Genomic DNA, 16,051 nt, shown 5'->3' with positions numbered 1-16,051 from the left:
AAAAAAAGAAAATAAAGAAGAAAGTGCGAACGATAAAAGTGGAAATTCTTTACAAAATACAATTATTGATAAAAAAATATTTTCGGCTAAATTAACTAATAAATTGTACAAAAAAAACTAAACAAAAACTATGGTATGATAGAAACTGATAGTAAAGACAAAAGACTCAATGCTCACTGGAGATATCTGGGATGTAATACACGCTTTTTTCATTTCATCATGGATATTCTTAACTTTTTGGCGAAAACCATCCAAAAATATTCTTACGGTATTCTTAGGTTAAGATCGAAATTGGCAATCTACAGGTTAAAATGCATTCTTAGGTTCAGTTGCTAAATTCCATGATGGTGATATTCTTACCATATTCTCTTATTTTTTTGGCCATTTTCATCATGGACATTCTTATAAAGTGTATTCTTATATAAAAAAGGGTGTAAACGGGTATAGTATTCAAAAACATGCCTAATTCCCAAGAAGTGCAAACAAAAGAAAAGTGAATGTAAAAAATCATGCTATAAAAAATGATAAAAAAATCTTTCATGCGATGGATCATTTTAAAAGTTTTGAAATAAATATTTTTTGTTCAAAAAAAAAAAGTTGAAAAAGTTAAAAGAAATAAAGAAAAATTAAAATTAGTATCACAGAATAAATTTACAATAAACATAAAGTAATAAAGAAAAATGAAATCAAAAATAATCTTCTAAAAAATATTTTTTTAATTCGCAAAAGATTTATAAACTAGTTTAATAACACCGCTTTCAACTAGTAATCAAACTGTAACGAAAAAGAAATTCCCAAATTAATACTTTTTGTATTCTAGAGACCCCTTTTCCCTAGATACAAAAAATGCCCCAAATATTTCCCAAGAATTTTAAAATGTTTTTAAACAATAATGTCTTTTAATGAATAATAATATAAGTATGTATGAATATGGCAAACATTTTTTGTCTTGCTAAAATTTCATTTTTATCACATAACGTCTGCATTGTAAAATAAATTAGGTTCATTTTTTCTCCCCCACAACAAAAACAAAGCAACAGAAGAAAAACATATTTAGGTTTTTCTTTTCTTCCACTTGTTGAAAACTTTCCAACCAACCGCAAGTTCAGTTCCTTGTAACTCCTCGAATTTATAACGTGGCTTGTTTTTTTTTCATTTACCAATACTTCGATCGAATAACCTCCCTCTCTTTTACGCATTCGAAGCATTACTCTGTTCTCCGACTTTTACTTTCTCTCGTCTCGATAAAATTTACAAGAAAATAACAGCAACGCAGGAGCGTTCATTTCCGCTACATAATTTCAGCAATGCGGTGGAGTGACTTATTCGCACTCAATCACAAAGACTCTATATACATCGTTCAAGTAAGTGATAATTGATTTGGGGTCTGGCGATTTCATTCGGACCATGTCTTCGATGTCGAGAAGGTCCATAACCCCTTCTTCGCTGAAATTAGAAAAATGTAAAGAAAAAAGACATTAGTTCCAGTATGTCAATTTATTACTGAAATGTATCATTATTTCAGAATTACCTAGTTTAAATCATTAAAGACCCAATTTTATTCATATTACTGACTTTCTTTTAACAAGAACATCTTAACTTGGGCTGAGCTTATGAAGTCAGATAATTTCAATCAAATACGGGAAATCTCTTCTAATATCGGGCTGGCTTTGTTCTTACGATGTTATTTTTTTCTTCCAAAAGTTTCAGCCTAAATGTTCTTATAAACTTATTAAAAAAGGTGTTTATAAAAACCCAACCCAGAAAGATTTTGCCGATAATAATTATTTGGTTGATTCTTTCAGAACCTCTGCTATAACCCACTATTTTACCAGCTAGTAAATCAAGTTTATGTCAAAAACCAGCTATAATGAAGTTCAAAGTGAAAAAAAACACACACAATATTCATGATATTCCATGACGTAATGTTTCATACAGAAGCACCAAAAATAACCCGGGCGTACTTACCTATAACAATCCAAAAGCCCCCTTAAGGCCCTTAACAATATAAAGCGCAAAAAATCACAAAAAGTGGCTTCTTATAGTGGCAATACTGTCCGTATATTTGCGATTTTGACACTTTTGATTGCTAAGGGAACTTATTATGGGTAAGTACGTTAGTTAGTGCCAAACCCCCGGACTTTTCTGGGTGCTTCCGTATAACACATTATGTCCTGAATATCATGAATTGTAACTTTTTTCCACAAAAAAGTCATTCTCTAACTGGCAATCTCACAGAAGGAAGAGGTTGATCTAAAAAAATCGAATACGTACGTAGCGATTTGGAACGCGATTTCGAAATTTCTTCGTTGAGTGTCTTTACTTAATTCTTCGATTGGGACATCTTCAGGGAAAAAGCTGTGCATGAGAGCTGCAAAGGCCAATCCATCAGCCCAACTTTCACTGAAATTCTCGATGTCCACACCCTGAAATTAGCAAAGCATAAAGACTTTAGTCACTAGCGAAATAGACATGCGTGGACCAGAAAAAGTTATCTACACCCTATTTTTATTTGATCCCCACTATCTGAGAAGAGAGAGAAGAGAGAACATTCACTTGCCAAGGGAATCCTAGCACCGAGTGAGAATCGAACCCTGACCTCCCAGACGGGAATCAATATTGATAACCTACAATACTACAGGGGCGTATCTAGGATTTTTAGGATACCCTGCAAAAAAGATACAGCTATATACAGTGATTCAGTTATATATAGTGTCTAAGGAGGGCCCACCATGGTTGGGCCCGACGGGCCAGAAAATTTTTGAATTTCGACCCTCTAGATTGGCTAAAACAGCCACCTTTTTATGCCCAATGTACCATGAACCAGAGATAAAGAATTAAAATTCATTTCTATTAAACACAAAATGAAGCTGGTAAGCCTAAGATAGTTTTTTGGGTTAAAGAGTTTTAAAAACCAAAAAAGAGTGGCCTCTAAAATATGGAAAAAATGAAGGAAAGAGAAAGGAGGTGTAAAACATTGGCAATTCATTATATCAATGGCAAAAATCATAACTATAATGAATTTTTTTAAGAACTTTTTGAACTTTTCACAAAAAAGTGAAAAATGATAGCAAAATAATACAATAGCACACAAAATATTATAAATTATACAAAAATCTTTATCTGATCGTGATAATAGCATTAACAATAATAATAATATTTACCAAACTGTCTAAAATTTTTTAATATATAATTTTTGATTCTTATTATGTCAAATTTATTTATCTTATTGCTGACTTAATAATTTCAAGCAGATTAATAATAATAGCCTTTTGCCATTTCAAATGAAAATTTAGAGAAAAAGAGCAAAACTATTTTATTCAAACTGCCCAAGAAAAGAGTATTTCATTAGAAAATTGATTAATGTGATGCATTAAAGTATCCAAAAGTAGAATTTATACTGAAGCTGAAATCTCTATAGTTGGTTCATCTTGAAATTGTAGTCTAGCCCCATTCTGGTGTCTCGTTTGGAACTGTTTGCCAAATCAAGCAGGGAATCCTGTACCAGGGGTAAAAAGCCCCCAATCCGAATTGAAAACAAACCATATGTCATCAGAAACTCATCTATTCATTATGTATATAATGTATTCATTATGTACATAATGCAGCATGGTTATGTTTGGTATCAAAATTCAGTTGTTGTGTTATAAATTTTATACTTTATATATACATTATGCATCCAAATTCATTTGCATTGGCAATAACATGTCAAAATCAAATCAAGATGTACTTTCCAGGGATGATTTACATGACAAATATTGATATCCAGTTTACAGGAAAAATTTTTAATCCGAAAACTTCCAAGAAACTAAATGTTGGATACACATCATCATTTGATTGAATTATTCGATAGACCTTTTTTCAAAGAGGCCACCCTGTTGAATAATTATGTAGTCCAGCAGAAAAACAATGATAAAACCACGCATAATTATTACAATATGCATGATACAGTAATTATGCATGGCTCTATCATTGTTTTTATGGCTGGACTACATAATTATTCAACAGGACGTCCTCTTTGAAAAAAGGTCTATTCTGTTGTTTCCGGAAAGTTAAATATGGTTCCACTCATCTTATTAGCAGACTTTGTCAGTGTTTACAAAGATTTCGTACCAACCACGTGAAGGTGCAATAATAATCCATTCATCTAGGGGATACTGGACAGTATGATGGCAACTAACCTGAAAGTATATAATGAATAGAGAATTAGGATCTTTGCAAGCTACACCTACATTAACAAACACAAAACAAAAAAATTTAAGTCAAACGACAACTGTACAACCAATGAAATTAATCTTATATAATAACCGGCTGACTGTGGGTAACCGCCAACTGCAATGCTTCATGAGTCTATCTACTAAACTTCTTGGATGGGTTTTTTTGGTTCTGAGAATAATACTTACAATTCAGGAAAAGTTCTGCACACGTGCAAGACATCAAAGTGTATCCATCAAAGAATTTTTGCCCACAAGATGGAGAGAAATGGAACTGTACAGGCAATTTCCATTTGGAAGAGAACTAAAACAAAATAGAGAAACCATTTTTAAGATTGTCGTGCAGTTTTTATGACCAGTAGTACTGTACTTGACTGGCAGGTGCTGGCCCGCAAACTAAACATAGTCAAATACAATCTGTTTGTGTACCTCAAAATAGTGTGCGAAAAACCCACCCAGCTCTTTCTCTCCCCAGAAAAATTTTTTAACCGGCTAAAACATATTAAAAACATTAGGGTGTCAAGGTCCTCAGAATCACAAAATTTTCAATGTTATTTTTTTCTCTTATTTCAAAATAAAACCACAATAGGTTGGTTGTCCCTTTGCCTCTTAAATTGCCACAAATTCATCTCCTGTCATCAACCTTTTCTTATAGCCAGAGTGATTGGCCAAACAAACAGTAGCTCTACGTACCCCGATTGATCAAATATCTTATAAATATTTCATGATTGGCCACTCACTCACCACACACAACAAGTTGTTTTGTTGATTACCAAAAATTATGACAGGTCATAGTAGGCCATAAGGCAGATAAGTAGAGAAAGAGGGGGAAGGGAAGCAGTTTTTCCTGCACTTACTGGACTTACTGACTTACCTATATCAGATTATAATTGATAACATGCAGGCATGAAAAATAATAGAAAAAAATACCACATACCTTGCAGATTTGACTTTCCTTGTTGCAATGGATTTGAGAAGATAACCATAAGAAGAAAACAAACATTGAGATGACCTTGATGGCAGCCCTTAGATGACGAATTTGGAGAAGATCGAAAATGTGCAGGCTTCAAATTCTACAGAATTTGCGACAAAATAGATAAAATCAGGACTGTCTAATCTGTTTTTTCTTCTCCAAGCATCTAAAGCCATTTGACGAGTCTTGACTTTTAACGTTTTGACACTAACAGCCATCAAATCCCGGGCAAACCCTGCATTTTGACCTCATCCAGGTCTTTCTGCAAAACTTTGCAGGGTGCAGGCCTGCAAAACTCTTTTGTACACAAAATCTAAAATACAGACTCGAATTCACGCTTCTGGTAACGCGACTTGATAAACAGTTTTCTTATATTTACCGCGGACTTTAAGTCAGTAAAATAAATCTAATGACACTAACGAATGATCCGGAAAAACAACTCCGGGTAGGCTAAAAACAAGCTGCGACAAAAAAGACTCCGGAGCATACCCTGCGAGTGCATGTTTTGCAGGGGTGTCGCACCGCCCCTGATACTACGCCTAGATCTTCAGTCTAAAAAACCGTGTGAAATCACGTGCACCGCACGACTGTAAAAAAACAACAACAATCAGTAGCACGAACCTTGTATCCCATCAATTGATGTTGTGTCCATGCTAACAATTTGGTAACGTTACTGTTAATCTTCACATTGCTTTCGCCCTTTGGATCGCTGAAAACATGAAGAAAAATAGAGTCAGTTTTCAAAACACATGTAGCACCATCCCACCAACCTGAAAGGTTATCTCATGTCTCCACCCCATTTTTATTTCTACCGAGCCATTTTTAAAAAAATCATCAAATAAAAAAAAGAGTTCTTCAGAGCAACATATGGATGCAAAATAGAGACGTTTCATTAAAAACCTATGATACTCAAAAAGGATGAAAATATTCGCACATACTCTTTAGTATTTTCTTCGAGCTGATCTTTGAAAGCATGTCTTGCGTCACGTGTCCCTTTCAGCTTTGATCGTTCTTTCATTGCTAGTTGCATTTTGCGTTCTTGTTGTTTCTTCTCAAACGCTTTCCTCTCTTCTGTAGAATTGAAATGGAAAAATCATTATAATTCTATAAGTTCTATTCGTAATTAACCTGCCTTTCTAGTTTAAGTATAAACTTATTTCTTTTTTTATGATTTTTGTTTTCGCCTTTCTTACTGGGTGTCGACGGAAGTTTTGTCACCATTTTCAAGGTTTTCAATTTTTTTTTGGTCAAATTTTACTGTTTTTTCAAGGTTCTTTAGAACTTAATTGACTTAAATAGTAGGATATGACTGTGAATTTTAAACACGATTAGCATCCTCTTTATCAAAAATATCAGAGGGGATGCTTGCAGCATATACATTTAACAAATAATTTAACTTAACGAATATTTTATAATGAGGACCTTCTGCTTAATAACGAAATGTAAAAACCTATTCAAGTATGCCACTAACCGGCGCGTTTCTTTTGTGCTGCTTCTCTTTCCTTGGCACGAGCAGCGGCGCGTTCTTCGCGAGCTCTTTCCCGCTCTTCGCGTTCTTTTTGTCGTTGGGCTTCTCGCTCGGCTGCTTTGCCAGTCAGCTCACGTTTAGGTTTGTTATCAGCGGGTTTACGAATGACGATCGGTTTTCGGACAGGCTCTTCCTTAGGTTTGTTGATTTCGGCGAGAAGGTCGGCCGACACTTCGATGGGTCCTTCATCCTTCGTTTTCTTGGCTATAATAAAGGAAATACCAAGAAATTAATTAATTAACCCCTATCAAAGTGTTTGTCAAAAAGCTGTGCAGTGTTTTTATTTTTGACCATGACTTTCCAACCAGTTGTCGTGTAATAAAAGTTTGGTATCGTTGGAAAGATATTTAGACACAATTTTATTTTCTGCTCATTAGTACTTCAAAATATCTTTCCAACGATACCAAACGTGGTAAAAATTTAAAACACTGCAGACCTTTTCAACACAGACTTTTTAACAGGTGACCAAGCTTCAGAGGTCCCTAAGTTTGTCCAATCTAAATTAAAACGAATTTTGAGGAATTAAGCTTTAAACGAAGCAAGTTCATAAATCCGAAAACACCGGTAATTGTTTAGTTAACAAGTCAACACAACAACTAAATCCGAGAAATCCCAAAGTACTTACATAATCGGGAAGTTCGTTTTCCGATTCGGACATCATTACCATCATCGTCTTTTTGTTCGAACTTGACGGTTTCGACTGTCTCTTCGACTGTTACAGTGGTCTCTTCTTTGGCGGGGGCGGGAGCAGCATCTGCCTCATCATCACTACCAAACTTGATACGCCCCATCATTTTCGATTGTACGACCTTCTTAGCTGGGGCGGGAGCAGTTTTAGAAACACGGCTAGTGGTTTGCCTAAAGAGAGAGAGAGAAGAAGATTTTAAAGTTAGATACGAAGGCCTTTTACAGGAGAATATCACCATACAGTTAGATCTAACTAATTCGAATTTGAGTGGAAAGTCAAATATGTTCGAATAACAGTGAGACTCGAATAATACAGAGTATTTAGTGAGGGTTTCCCCTTTGACTGGAACTCAAGAATTATTTCGAGTTATGGATAGATTCGAATTATGGATAGATTCGAATTATGGATAGATTCGAACAATAGAAGTTCAAATTCGCGAGAATCCACTGTATGTCATGTGCGCAAAAACACGGATTTAAAGGTTGAACAACTAGACAGTTTAAGTCATAGGCCTCCTAATCACAAACTTTAAACATCCTTGAATATCCTTACCAATTAGAAACAGGCATTTTAATAGTTGTATATAAAAATTTAATCCAAAAAACAAACAATACGAAATCAAGAAGAAACTCAACCAGAGTTAAATCATCAACAACGATATAGCTAACAAAAACCAAGCTCTTGTCCAATTTGTGCGTAAAGCAAATTGTTTTTTTTTGCAAATGAGTTGATTAAGAAAAGATTAAAAAGATTCGAAGCTCCCTATTTTGATTGTCCAGTTGTTTTCGACTGTTTGTCTGTTGTTTTGATTCAATTAATCCTGAACGATAAATCTGTCTTTTATAGAGAGAGTTAATTTATTATCTAACCACGGTCACTTGATAAAATTCCAATCTTTTCTCAACACGACTTTCACTCATTTTAGTTATATGAATAAAACAGCTGCGCTGGAAGTTCTTATATTCTTCTGAAAACAGATTTACTTTTTCACTTTTTGCATTAAAATTTTAAATGTTTTTTATTTGTGAAAACATATATCTAGTGTTGCAACTAGGTTTTGTGAATATGGACGGAAACATTAGGATTAGATGGTCATTTGAAGCAAAAACCCTCTTACTGGCAAGACGGAAATGATATATTTGTATCTCAACTGAACGGATATCCGTCTACAGACGGAAAAGTTGCAACACTGGATTTAAAACAAAAAGTCTTAACGACCACCATGGTGAAAAACTCACGGAAGGGATTTGAAGGGTCACCAGGGTTGACTAATAAAGCTTATCCTACATCCTGTCAAGCGAAAAGAGGGAGTTTTTTTGGTTGATATGAATTTGATTCTGTAGCTGGTTTTCCTGGTTAAAATAACGGGGAGACTAATTTGAACACACTCTTGACCGTACTATCATGTATAAATATACGTGGAATTTAACAACATTTAAAACAGTGGTCAAAGCAAGATTTTTCGTCTGAGACGGAAAAAGGATTATACCAAGCAAATGAGCATCAATTTTTTGAAATTTTGGTGAGTTATGAGACGGAAATGCCTCCTTGTATGCTTCACTGGGAAGAAATCTGCCTGAGATGAAAGAACTTTTAACAAAGTTTGAAAGGCCGCTCTTAAACTTTACGTTTGGTTGGTAATGTGCTTCTTAAAAGTACGAACAATTTTTTTCTTAAAAACAACTTTTCCAAATACTTTCTCCACACGAAAAAAACAACCTCAGCTATTTGGTAGATATCTCATAAAAGTTAATCTCATTGAAAAAGTTAATCCCGCCCTCAATAAAAAGACCGCAAATCTCCTTAAAAGGGATTACCAACTTTTTATGGGATGTTAAATTTGATCATAAATGATTGACATCACATGCGAGATTACACACGTCAATCAAGTGACGAAACAAAACTTCTAAACGCATATACTACACACTTCTTTTTTATAAGAAAATACTTTATAAGAATACTGATGAAATTTTCCAAAAATTTAAGAATATCCTAAGAGTATCACAATCATGGAATTTGGTAACAGAACCTAAGAATGTCATTTTAGAGCACTTTGAACTGTAAATTGCCAAACATCCCCGATTAACCCTATTTTTATCAGGGGGGGGTGTTTTCCACCAGGCTGGCACTCTTTTGCTAATAGCTCACTGAAAAATTTTTTTAACACTCTGAAAGTTCTTGACTTTTAATATAATCCTATTAGCAGCATGTATACCAAATTTTACAATTATACACCGACCAGATCAGGTTTTATGACTTTTTTGTGCAGGCATATCATAAAATCCAGCTAAAACCCTGTAAAATCCAAAAATCTTAAATTTAGCATAACTTTTGATCTAGTCATCCAACTGACTTCAAATTTTGACAGGTTTTAGGTATCAATAATAAATTCTAAAAAATATTCAAAAAATTTTCAAAAACTGCTGACGTCATCAAAAATGTCGTCATTGTTTTTTGAAAAAATTTACTCATTTTCTGCATGGATTTTAAAGGTCAATTTTATTAGTATGTTTAAAACCGGCAAATATGTTAAAGATATTTATTTTGGCTTTTAGAAATTTAAAACAGAATTGAAAAATCTCCATTCGTTCAACTTTAATTGCTATTTTATTGAATAGTACTTTTTCATTGGTCAGCGATAAATGTGAAAGTTTGTGATGACGTCACCACCTTTATGATGACGTCATCAACCCAAATTTTTTTCTATGAACTCCTTTTATGGTAGAGAACATTTCTGCCAAATTTCAAGTCCATATCTTTTATAGATCAAAAGTTATGCAAGGCTGGTGGAAAACACCCCCCCTTGAGAATACAAAATCAGAAAAAGCCTGATAATAATAGGGTTAAGGCTCAATACTTTCACAAAAAAACATTTACTTCAGTTGTTATGAATCAAAGCAAGGATCAAAGTTACACTTAGGTAAAATTTTGCAAAATCCTTATCTAAGAATCATGAGAATATTTTAGGATGAATTTTCCCAAAAAGTTAAGAATATCCATGATGAAATGAAAAAAACACCATTCTTATAAAAAAAGCGCGTGCTAAATGTATTAGAGATATAACTATACTCAATGAATACAGGGACTTAAAAAAATGTTAGTTTGCCGTCAGGCGACCGACTTTTCTTTTAACTTGTGGACCTAAAAATTTCTATTTCGACGAAGAGAATTTTTTTCTTATTCAAAAGTTACAAAATGTAGACAAAATGAATGATCACCGTAATAAAATTTTTCCGACCTCCCAATCCACCTCCAAAATCTAGGGTCGGGTGACGGCAAACCAAGAAATTTTAAAGTCCAGCCCTAGAGATAAATTTGAAGCGCTAGTTATACCGAGCAGTCATGATCAACTCATCCTGGATCCTCTTTGCGCTATGTGGCATAGATTTCTGAGGTAGATTTGGGTAGACGAAGAAGGTACCATAACTTTATCTAATGTCAAAATGGCTCTTCTAATTCTGACACCTTTCTTTGCAGATAGGAATAATAGAAAGATAGGAATCACAAATTGAAAAAGACCCCTTTCTCTCTGACCGCTAAGGAAAGAAAATTATTTTCAATCAACGATTCGGACCTTCTTATTATTCATATCTCCAAAGAAGGGTGTCGTAAATAGATGAAGGGTGTCGACATTAGACTAACTTACGGTACAACAAGAGTCAAACAAACTTACGTCTCTTCTTTCTTGGCCAATCTTGACGTTCTCGTCGTCGTTGTTGTGGTCGTCGTCGAAGATTTACTGTCTTGTGAGTCGTCTTTACGTAGACGGCTTCTACGTGTTGCCGAGGATGGTTTCTCTTCCGTCGAGCCTACTTCCTCTGCCTTTTTAGCGGCCAGGCGGCTCCTTCTGGGTGTGGTCTTAGCTTCCTCTTTGGGTGCTTCCTCCTTCTTGACTTCTTCTTTGGGAGCGGGAGCGGGCTCAGCATCCTTGACGACTCGCCGCGTTTTCGATGCTGGTTTAGGTGCAACAGCTTTGGGTGCAACCTTCAAGAAAGACGTGAATAGGGTAAAAAGGATTAGTTAAAATAATCACTTAGATTTAAAAAGGTTTGAGTTGAATATCATGAAGTGAGACAATGATTTCGAAATTTCGATTTTTTAGTCAAAAACTGCTCAATACCTTTAAGGAAACTAAAGAGGTCAAACAAGGTTTTTCGACTGAACCGAAAAAATGAATCTTTCACCCTAAATGAGCACAATTTTTGATGAATTATGCAAAATTTTGAGACGGAGAAACTTTATATACTTTAACTTAAAATTTATATACTTCACTGAGACGGAAATTCGAAGAACTTTGGACACTGAATACTAACCTTAGGTGTGTTTCTATTTCTTGCTTTTCCTTCAACTTCTTCTCCATCATCGTCACTGGCAGCTTTGGAAACATTCGAAACGGACACTTTCACTTTCAATTCTTCCTCTTCCTCTTCGACCTCTGGCTCCGGTTCCGGTTCTTTCTTCTTAGGGGCGGGTGCTGGCACGGCCGCCTTCTTTTTTGGGGCGGGCGCAGGTGGTTGTTTCTTGGCCGCTGGTTTTGGTGACTCTGGTTTAGCGTCGACTTCTTCTTGCTCAGGCTCCTTTTTCTTTTCCTCCACAACGCGACGGCGCCGGCTCTTGGTTTCCCCTTTTGGTGATTCTTCTTCCGCGGCGGCCGCGCGACGGCTTGAGCGGGCAGTTTTGGGTTTAGCTTCAGCTTTTGGTGCTTCTTTTTCTTCTTCGGCGGCGACTACACGACGACGTCTGCTCGATTTTGGTTTTTCTTCAACAATTGGCGCTTCTTCTTTGACTTCCTCTTGTTTAGCCTCTACCTCTGGCTCAGCTTCTGGTTGGTTGTCAACGACCTCAGGCTCGTCTTCTGGTTCTTCACTAGGCACAACTTCCTCTGCTTCTGGTTCTGGTTCAGGCTCTTTCTTCTTACGAGAAGATCTCGGTGAATCTTCAGCTTTCTTTAAATGTTTCTTAAAATTGGGTTTTTCTTCATCTCTCTTCGGTTCAACCTTAGTAGGAGTGGCTTTACTTCCCAAAAGGGTTCGGAAGTCCTTCTGCTCGGCTGTCATGCCTTTGTCCGTACCGACTTTAGTTTGTACCTTGCGTTGCAGATTTGTTCGAAAGTCTACTTGAACTGGTGCGCCTACCCCTTTATCAAAGATCGGTTTTGGGACTTTCTTTTTCAAGGAAGTCCTAAAATCAACTTGTTCACCGCCTGCAAAGTCTTTCTTTGACGTTTCAACTTTACGTTGTAAGTTCGTACGGAAATCAACTTGCCCGGGCCCTTGTAATTTACGTTCCAAATTAACAGCGGGCGCCCCGCCTTTCTTCTTTAAGGAATTTCTAAAATCAACTTGTTCACCGCCCTTCACGTGGCGTTCCAAATTAGTGGGCGGCTTACTACTCTTTTTCAATTTGTCCTTAAACCCTTTACCCCCTTCGATTCCTGGCTCCGGGACAGCCATAATATCGTCGACGTATCCACCAGAAGATCCAACACCGGAAGATCGGCCGGTGCTTCCGCTACCGGTAGAGAAGGTTTGGCGGCCTCTAGACGAAGTTGCTTCTTCTTCGTGTCGACTTTCTTCTTCTTCTTCATCAGAGAGAGGTTCATCGGAATAAATCTCTTCTTCTTGTTCGTCGTCATCTTCGCGTTCGCTGACCTCATCTTCTTCTTCGTCCTTAGGAGAGAAAATTATTCATCGATAAATGACTCAAAGGTTTTGTTTTTAAATAAGAATGATATCGTTCACATTGAATTGACACGGGTGTGGAGCAAGATTGGTCAGAAAGAGGAAAAGAAAAACAATTTTACTTATATCAGCATAACATACTAATAGGCAGACACTGTCCTGATATGAAATATGTGTCTGATATGAAACGGTAACACTTATGTAAAATTAAAACCTTTAAATGACCTTTAACATTTCCAGGATTGATGGGCTTTATATAAACCCTGGAGACAGTGTCTTAACCATGGCCTACCAAAATCATCGAAGAAAGATTTTTGAAAAGTGGTATATAATGTTTTTTCATTGATTTTAGATTGACCGACATCGAGAAGTGATACAATTATGATACCATTTTTCTAAAAGCTACAAACTCTGTTCACAGATGATGATGACTTATCAATAGTTAAATTAATTCAGATCAGTGCCAAAAATTTGAAAATCTAACATGCTAACAAACCTCGATAATTTCTTCCTCTTCTTCTTCTTCTTCTGGTTCATCTTCTTCTGGTTCATCTTCATGATCCGAAACTTCAGGACTATCCCGAACGGGCGAAGCCGGTCTCTCTTCTTCTTCCTCTTCTTCTTCCGATTCGGGTTCAGGAGTTGGTTCCCGAACGGGTTCTGGCGAGGGCTCCCGTACTGGTTCAGGTTCCGGGGATGGTTCCCGGACGGGCTCTGGAGTCGGCTCGCGAACGGGTTCTGGGCTCGGCTCTCGTACTGGCTCTGGTGAAGGCTCGCGTACTGGCTCAGGAGACGGCTCCCGTACGGGCTCTGGAGACGGCTCCCGTACGGGCTCTGGGCTGGGTTCACGTACCGGTTCAGGGCTTGGTTCTCTGGCGGGTTCGGGTGACGGTTGACGAACGGGTTCTGGTTTAGGTTTTGGTGCGCTTACGTTAACATCTAGAAGAAAAAAAGAATTGCAATTTAATTTTTTAAAAGAGAAGTGCAACGAAAGTATATATAACAAGCAACATGCTGAATGGACCTACCTGATGATGAAAGTTAGTTAGTAATGCGAAAAGAAAATTGAAAAAAATCAGTCAGAAAATATAGCATTTAGCGAAAATACACAACACAATAAATTCATCATTGATTGTTGATGGGGGAGAAAGAAGGGTTGTAGGGAAAAAATAAATAGGAAGTTCTGGTCGCAAAAATCAGTTTTATTGACAATTGAATCATGCTGGATGGTGAGCATTGTTATCAATAATGTTTTTGTGTGAAAAACATAGAAATACAAGGAAAAAATCCAATGAAAACGGCGATTTCCAGCAACCGGAAAAACATTTTTCTCAAAAATCGAATTCGGCCATTTTTTGAGCATTGCTAATACGCATCTTTCTGCAAAAAATCAGAAAAAACTAAAAATGAAAATTCGAGAAAAAGTCAAAAAACCGGTTTTCCGGCATATTTCCGGCATTTTCGGCCGGAAAAAAATGTTTTTCGAAAATCGGGCTCCGTCACATTTTAGGTATTGTCATATTGCATCAGTGTGAAAATTTCATAAAAATATATAAAGTACAGCTCGAGAAATTCAAGAAATACTGTCTTTCCGGCGAAAAAAGGTTGTTCCGGCGACTTTTAAAATAGTTCCGGCTTCAAAAATCAATTTTATTGAAAATTGAAACATGCTTGATGGTGGGCATTGCTATTGATAATGTTTTTGAATGAAAAAAAAACCAATTATATGGAAAAGTCTAATGAAAATCTAGAAAAGCGGCGATTTCCGGCATATTTCAGGCATTTTCCGCCGGAAAAATTTTTTTCTTAAAAATCGGACCCGGCCATGTTTTGGGCATTGTTAATACGCATCTTTGAGCAAAAAATCAGAAAAAACTAATGATGAAATCTCGAGAAAATGCCAAAAAACCAGTTTTTCCGGCATATTTCGGGCATTTTCGGCCGGAAATGAATTTTTTCGAAAATCGGGCTCCGTCACAATTTAGGTATTGACATTTTGCATCAGTGTGCAAAATTTCATGAAAAATATAAAGTACAGCTCAAGAAATTCAAGAAATACCGTTTTCCCGGCGAAAATCGGCTGTTCCGGCGATTTTTACAAAGTTCCGGCTTCAAAAATCAATTTTATTGAAAATTGAAACATGCTTGATGGTGGGCATTGCTATTGATAATCTTTTTGAATGAAAAAACAACCAATTATATGGAAAAGTCCAATGAAAATCCAGAAAAACGGCGATTTCCGGCATATTTCCGGCATTTTCGGCCGGAAAAAATTTTTTCTCAAAAATTGGACTAGACCATGTTTTGGGCATTGTTAAGACGCATCTTTGAGCAAAAAATCAGAAAAAACTAATGATGAAATCTCGAGAAAATGCCGAAAAACCAGTTTTTCCGGCACATTTCCGCCATTTTCGGCCGGAAAATTTTTTTTTTTGAAAATCGGGCTCCGTCACATTTTGGGCATTGCCATTTTGCATCATTATGCAAAAAATTAGAAAAAACTAATGAGCCGATCCCGAGAAAAGCTGGCAACAGACGAACGAACGAACGGACGAACGAACGAACGAACGAACGAACGAACGGACAAGGGTTAATTTAAAGGACTACCTTAGGTAGGTCCAAAAAGGCATGGGAATTAAAATAAATTAAAATAATTTTAAACAAGTTTTGTTTCCGCTTAGTACCTAGTAGACTAAAAAAGGGATTCATAGGCAGCTTATATCATATTCTGTTCAAAGCGAAAGTGTTTAAAGAAGAGAGCTGCAATTCCAATACATTCAACTTTTCGGTTTTAAAATTTATCGATTCGATTCAAGCTCCCGGTAGACCGGCGTTTGAATAGAAATTCAAAAGGGACTTACTGACGCCATTCCGGATATCTCTCATACGGGCACGGATTTTTCGTCGTTTGTCCGTCTCTGTGAAGGGTGTGTCGTTTAACTGAAATATAAAAAGATGAAAAAAAGC

General features: G+C 36.3%; 1 protein-coding gene across 4 annotated transcripts in view; it reads right to left on the bottom strand.

The window, feature by feature from the left end:
* Positions 1-1,141: 1,141 nt before the first annotated feature.
* LOC136805611 (smoothelin-like) overlaps positions 1,142-16,051 on the bottom strand; it is a 30,838-nt gene continuing 15,928 nt past the window's right edge. For all 4 annotated transcript variants that reach the window (XM_067062178.1, XM_067062175.1, XM_067062176.1 and 1 more), the window contains exons 3-12: positions 15,946-16,024; positions 13,581-14,023; positions 11,717-13,072; positions 11,077-11,387; positions 7,341-7,573; positions 6,659-6,919; positions 6,126-6,258; positions 5,809-5,896; positions 2,275-2,426; positions 1,142-1,446 (exon numbers count right to left, since the gene is read on the bottom strand). In XM_067062178.1, coding sequence (XP_066918279.1) covers positions 1,323-1,446; positions 2,275-2,426; positions 5,809-5,896; positions 6,126-6,258; positions 6,659-6,919; positions 7,341-7,573; positions 11,077-11,387; positions 11,717-13,072; positions 13,581-14,023; positions 15,946-16,024 — 3,180 coding nt within the window. In that variant the 3' untranslated portion in view covers positions 1,142-1,322. The remainder of the gene's footprint in view (positions 1,447-2,274; positions 2,427-5,808; positions 5,897-6,125; positions 6,259-6,658; positions 6,920-7,340; positions 7,574-11,076; positions 11,388-11,716; positions 13,073-13,580; positions 14,024-15,945; positions 16,025-16,051) is intronic.

Source organism: Clytia hemisphaerica, unplaced genomic scaffold (genome assembly GCF_902728285.1).
Source record: "Clytia hemisphaerica strain Z4C2 unplaced genomic scaffold, Clytia hemisphaerica genome assembly, whole genome shotgun sequence".
NCBI lineage: Eukaryota > Metazoa > Cnidaria > Hydrozoa > Leptothecata > Clytiidae > Clytia > Clytia hemisphaerica.
The sequence above is the reverse complement of the archived record's forward strand: the minus strand, read 5'-3'. Positions and strand labels throughout refer to the sequence as shown.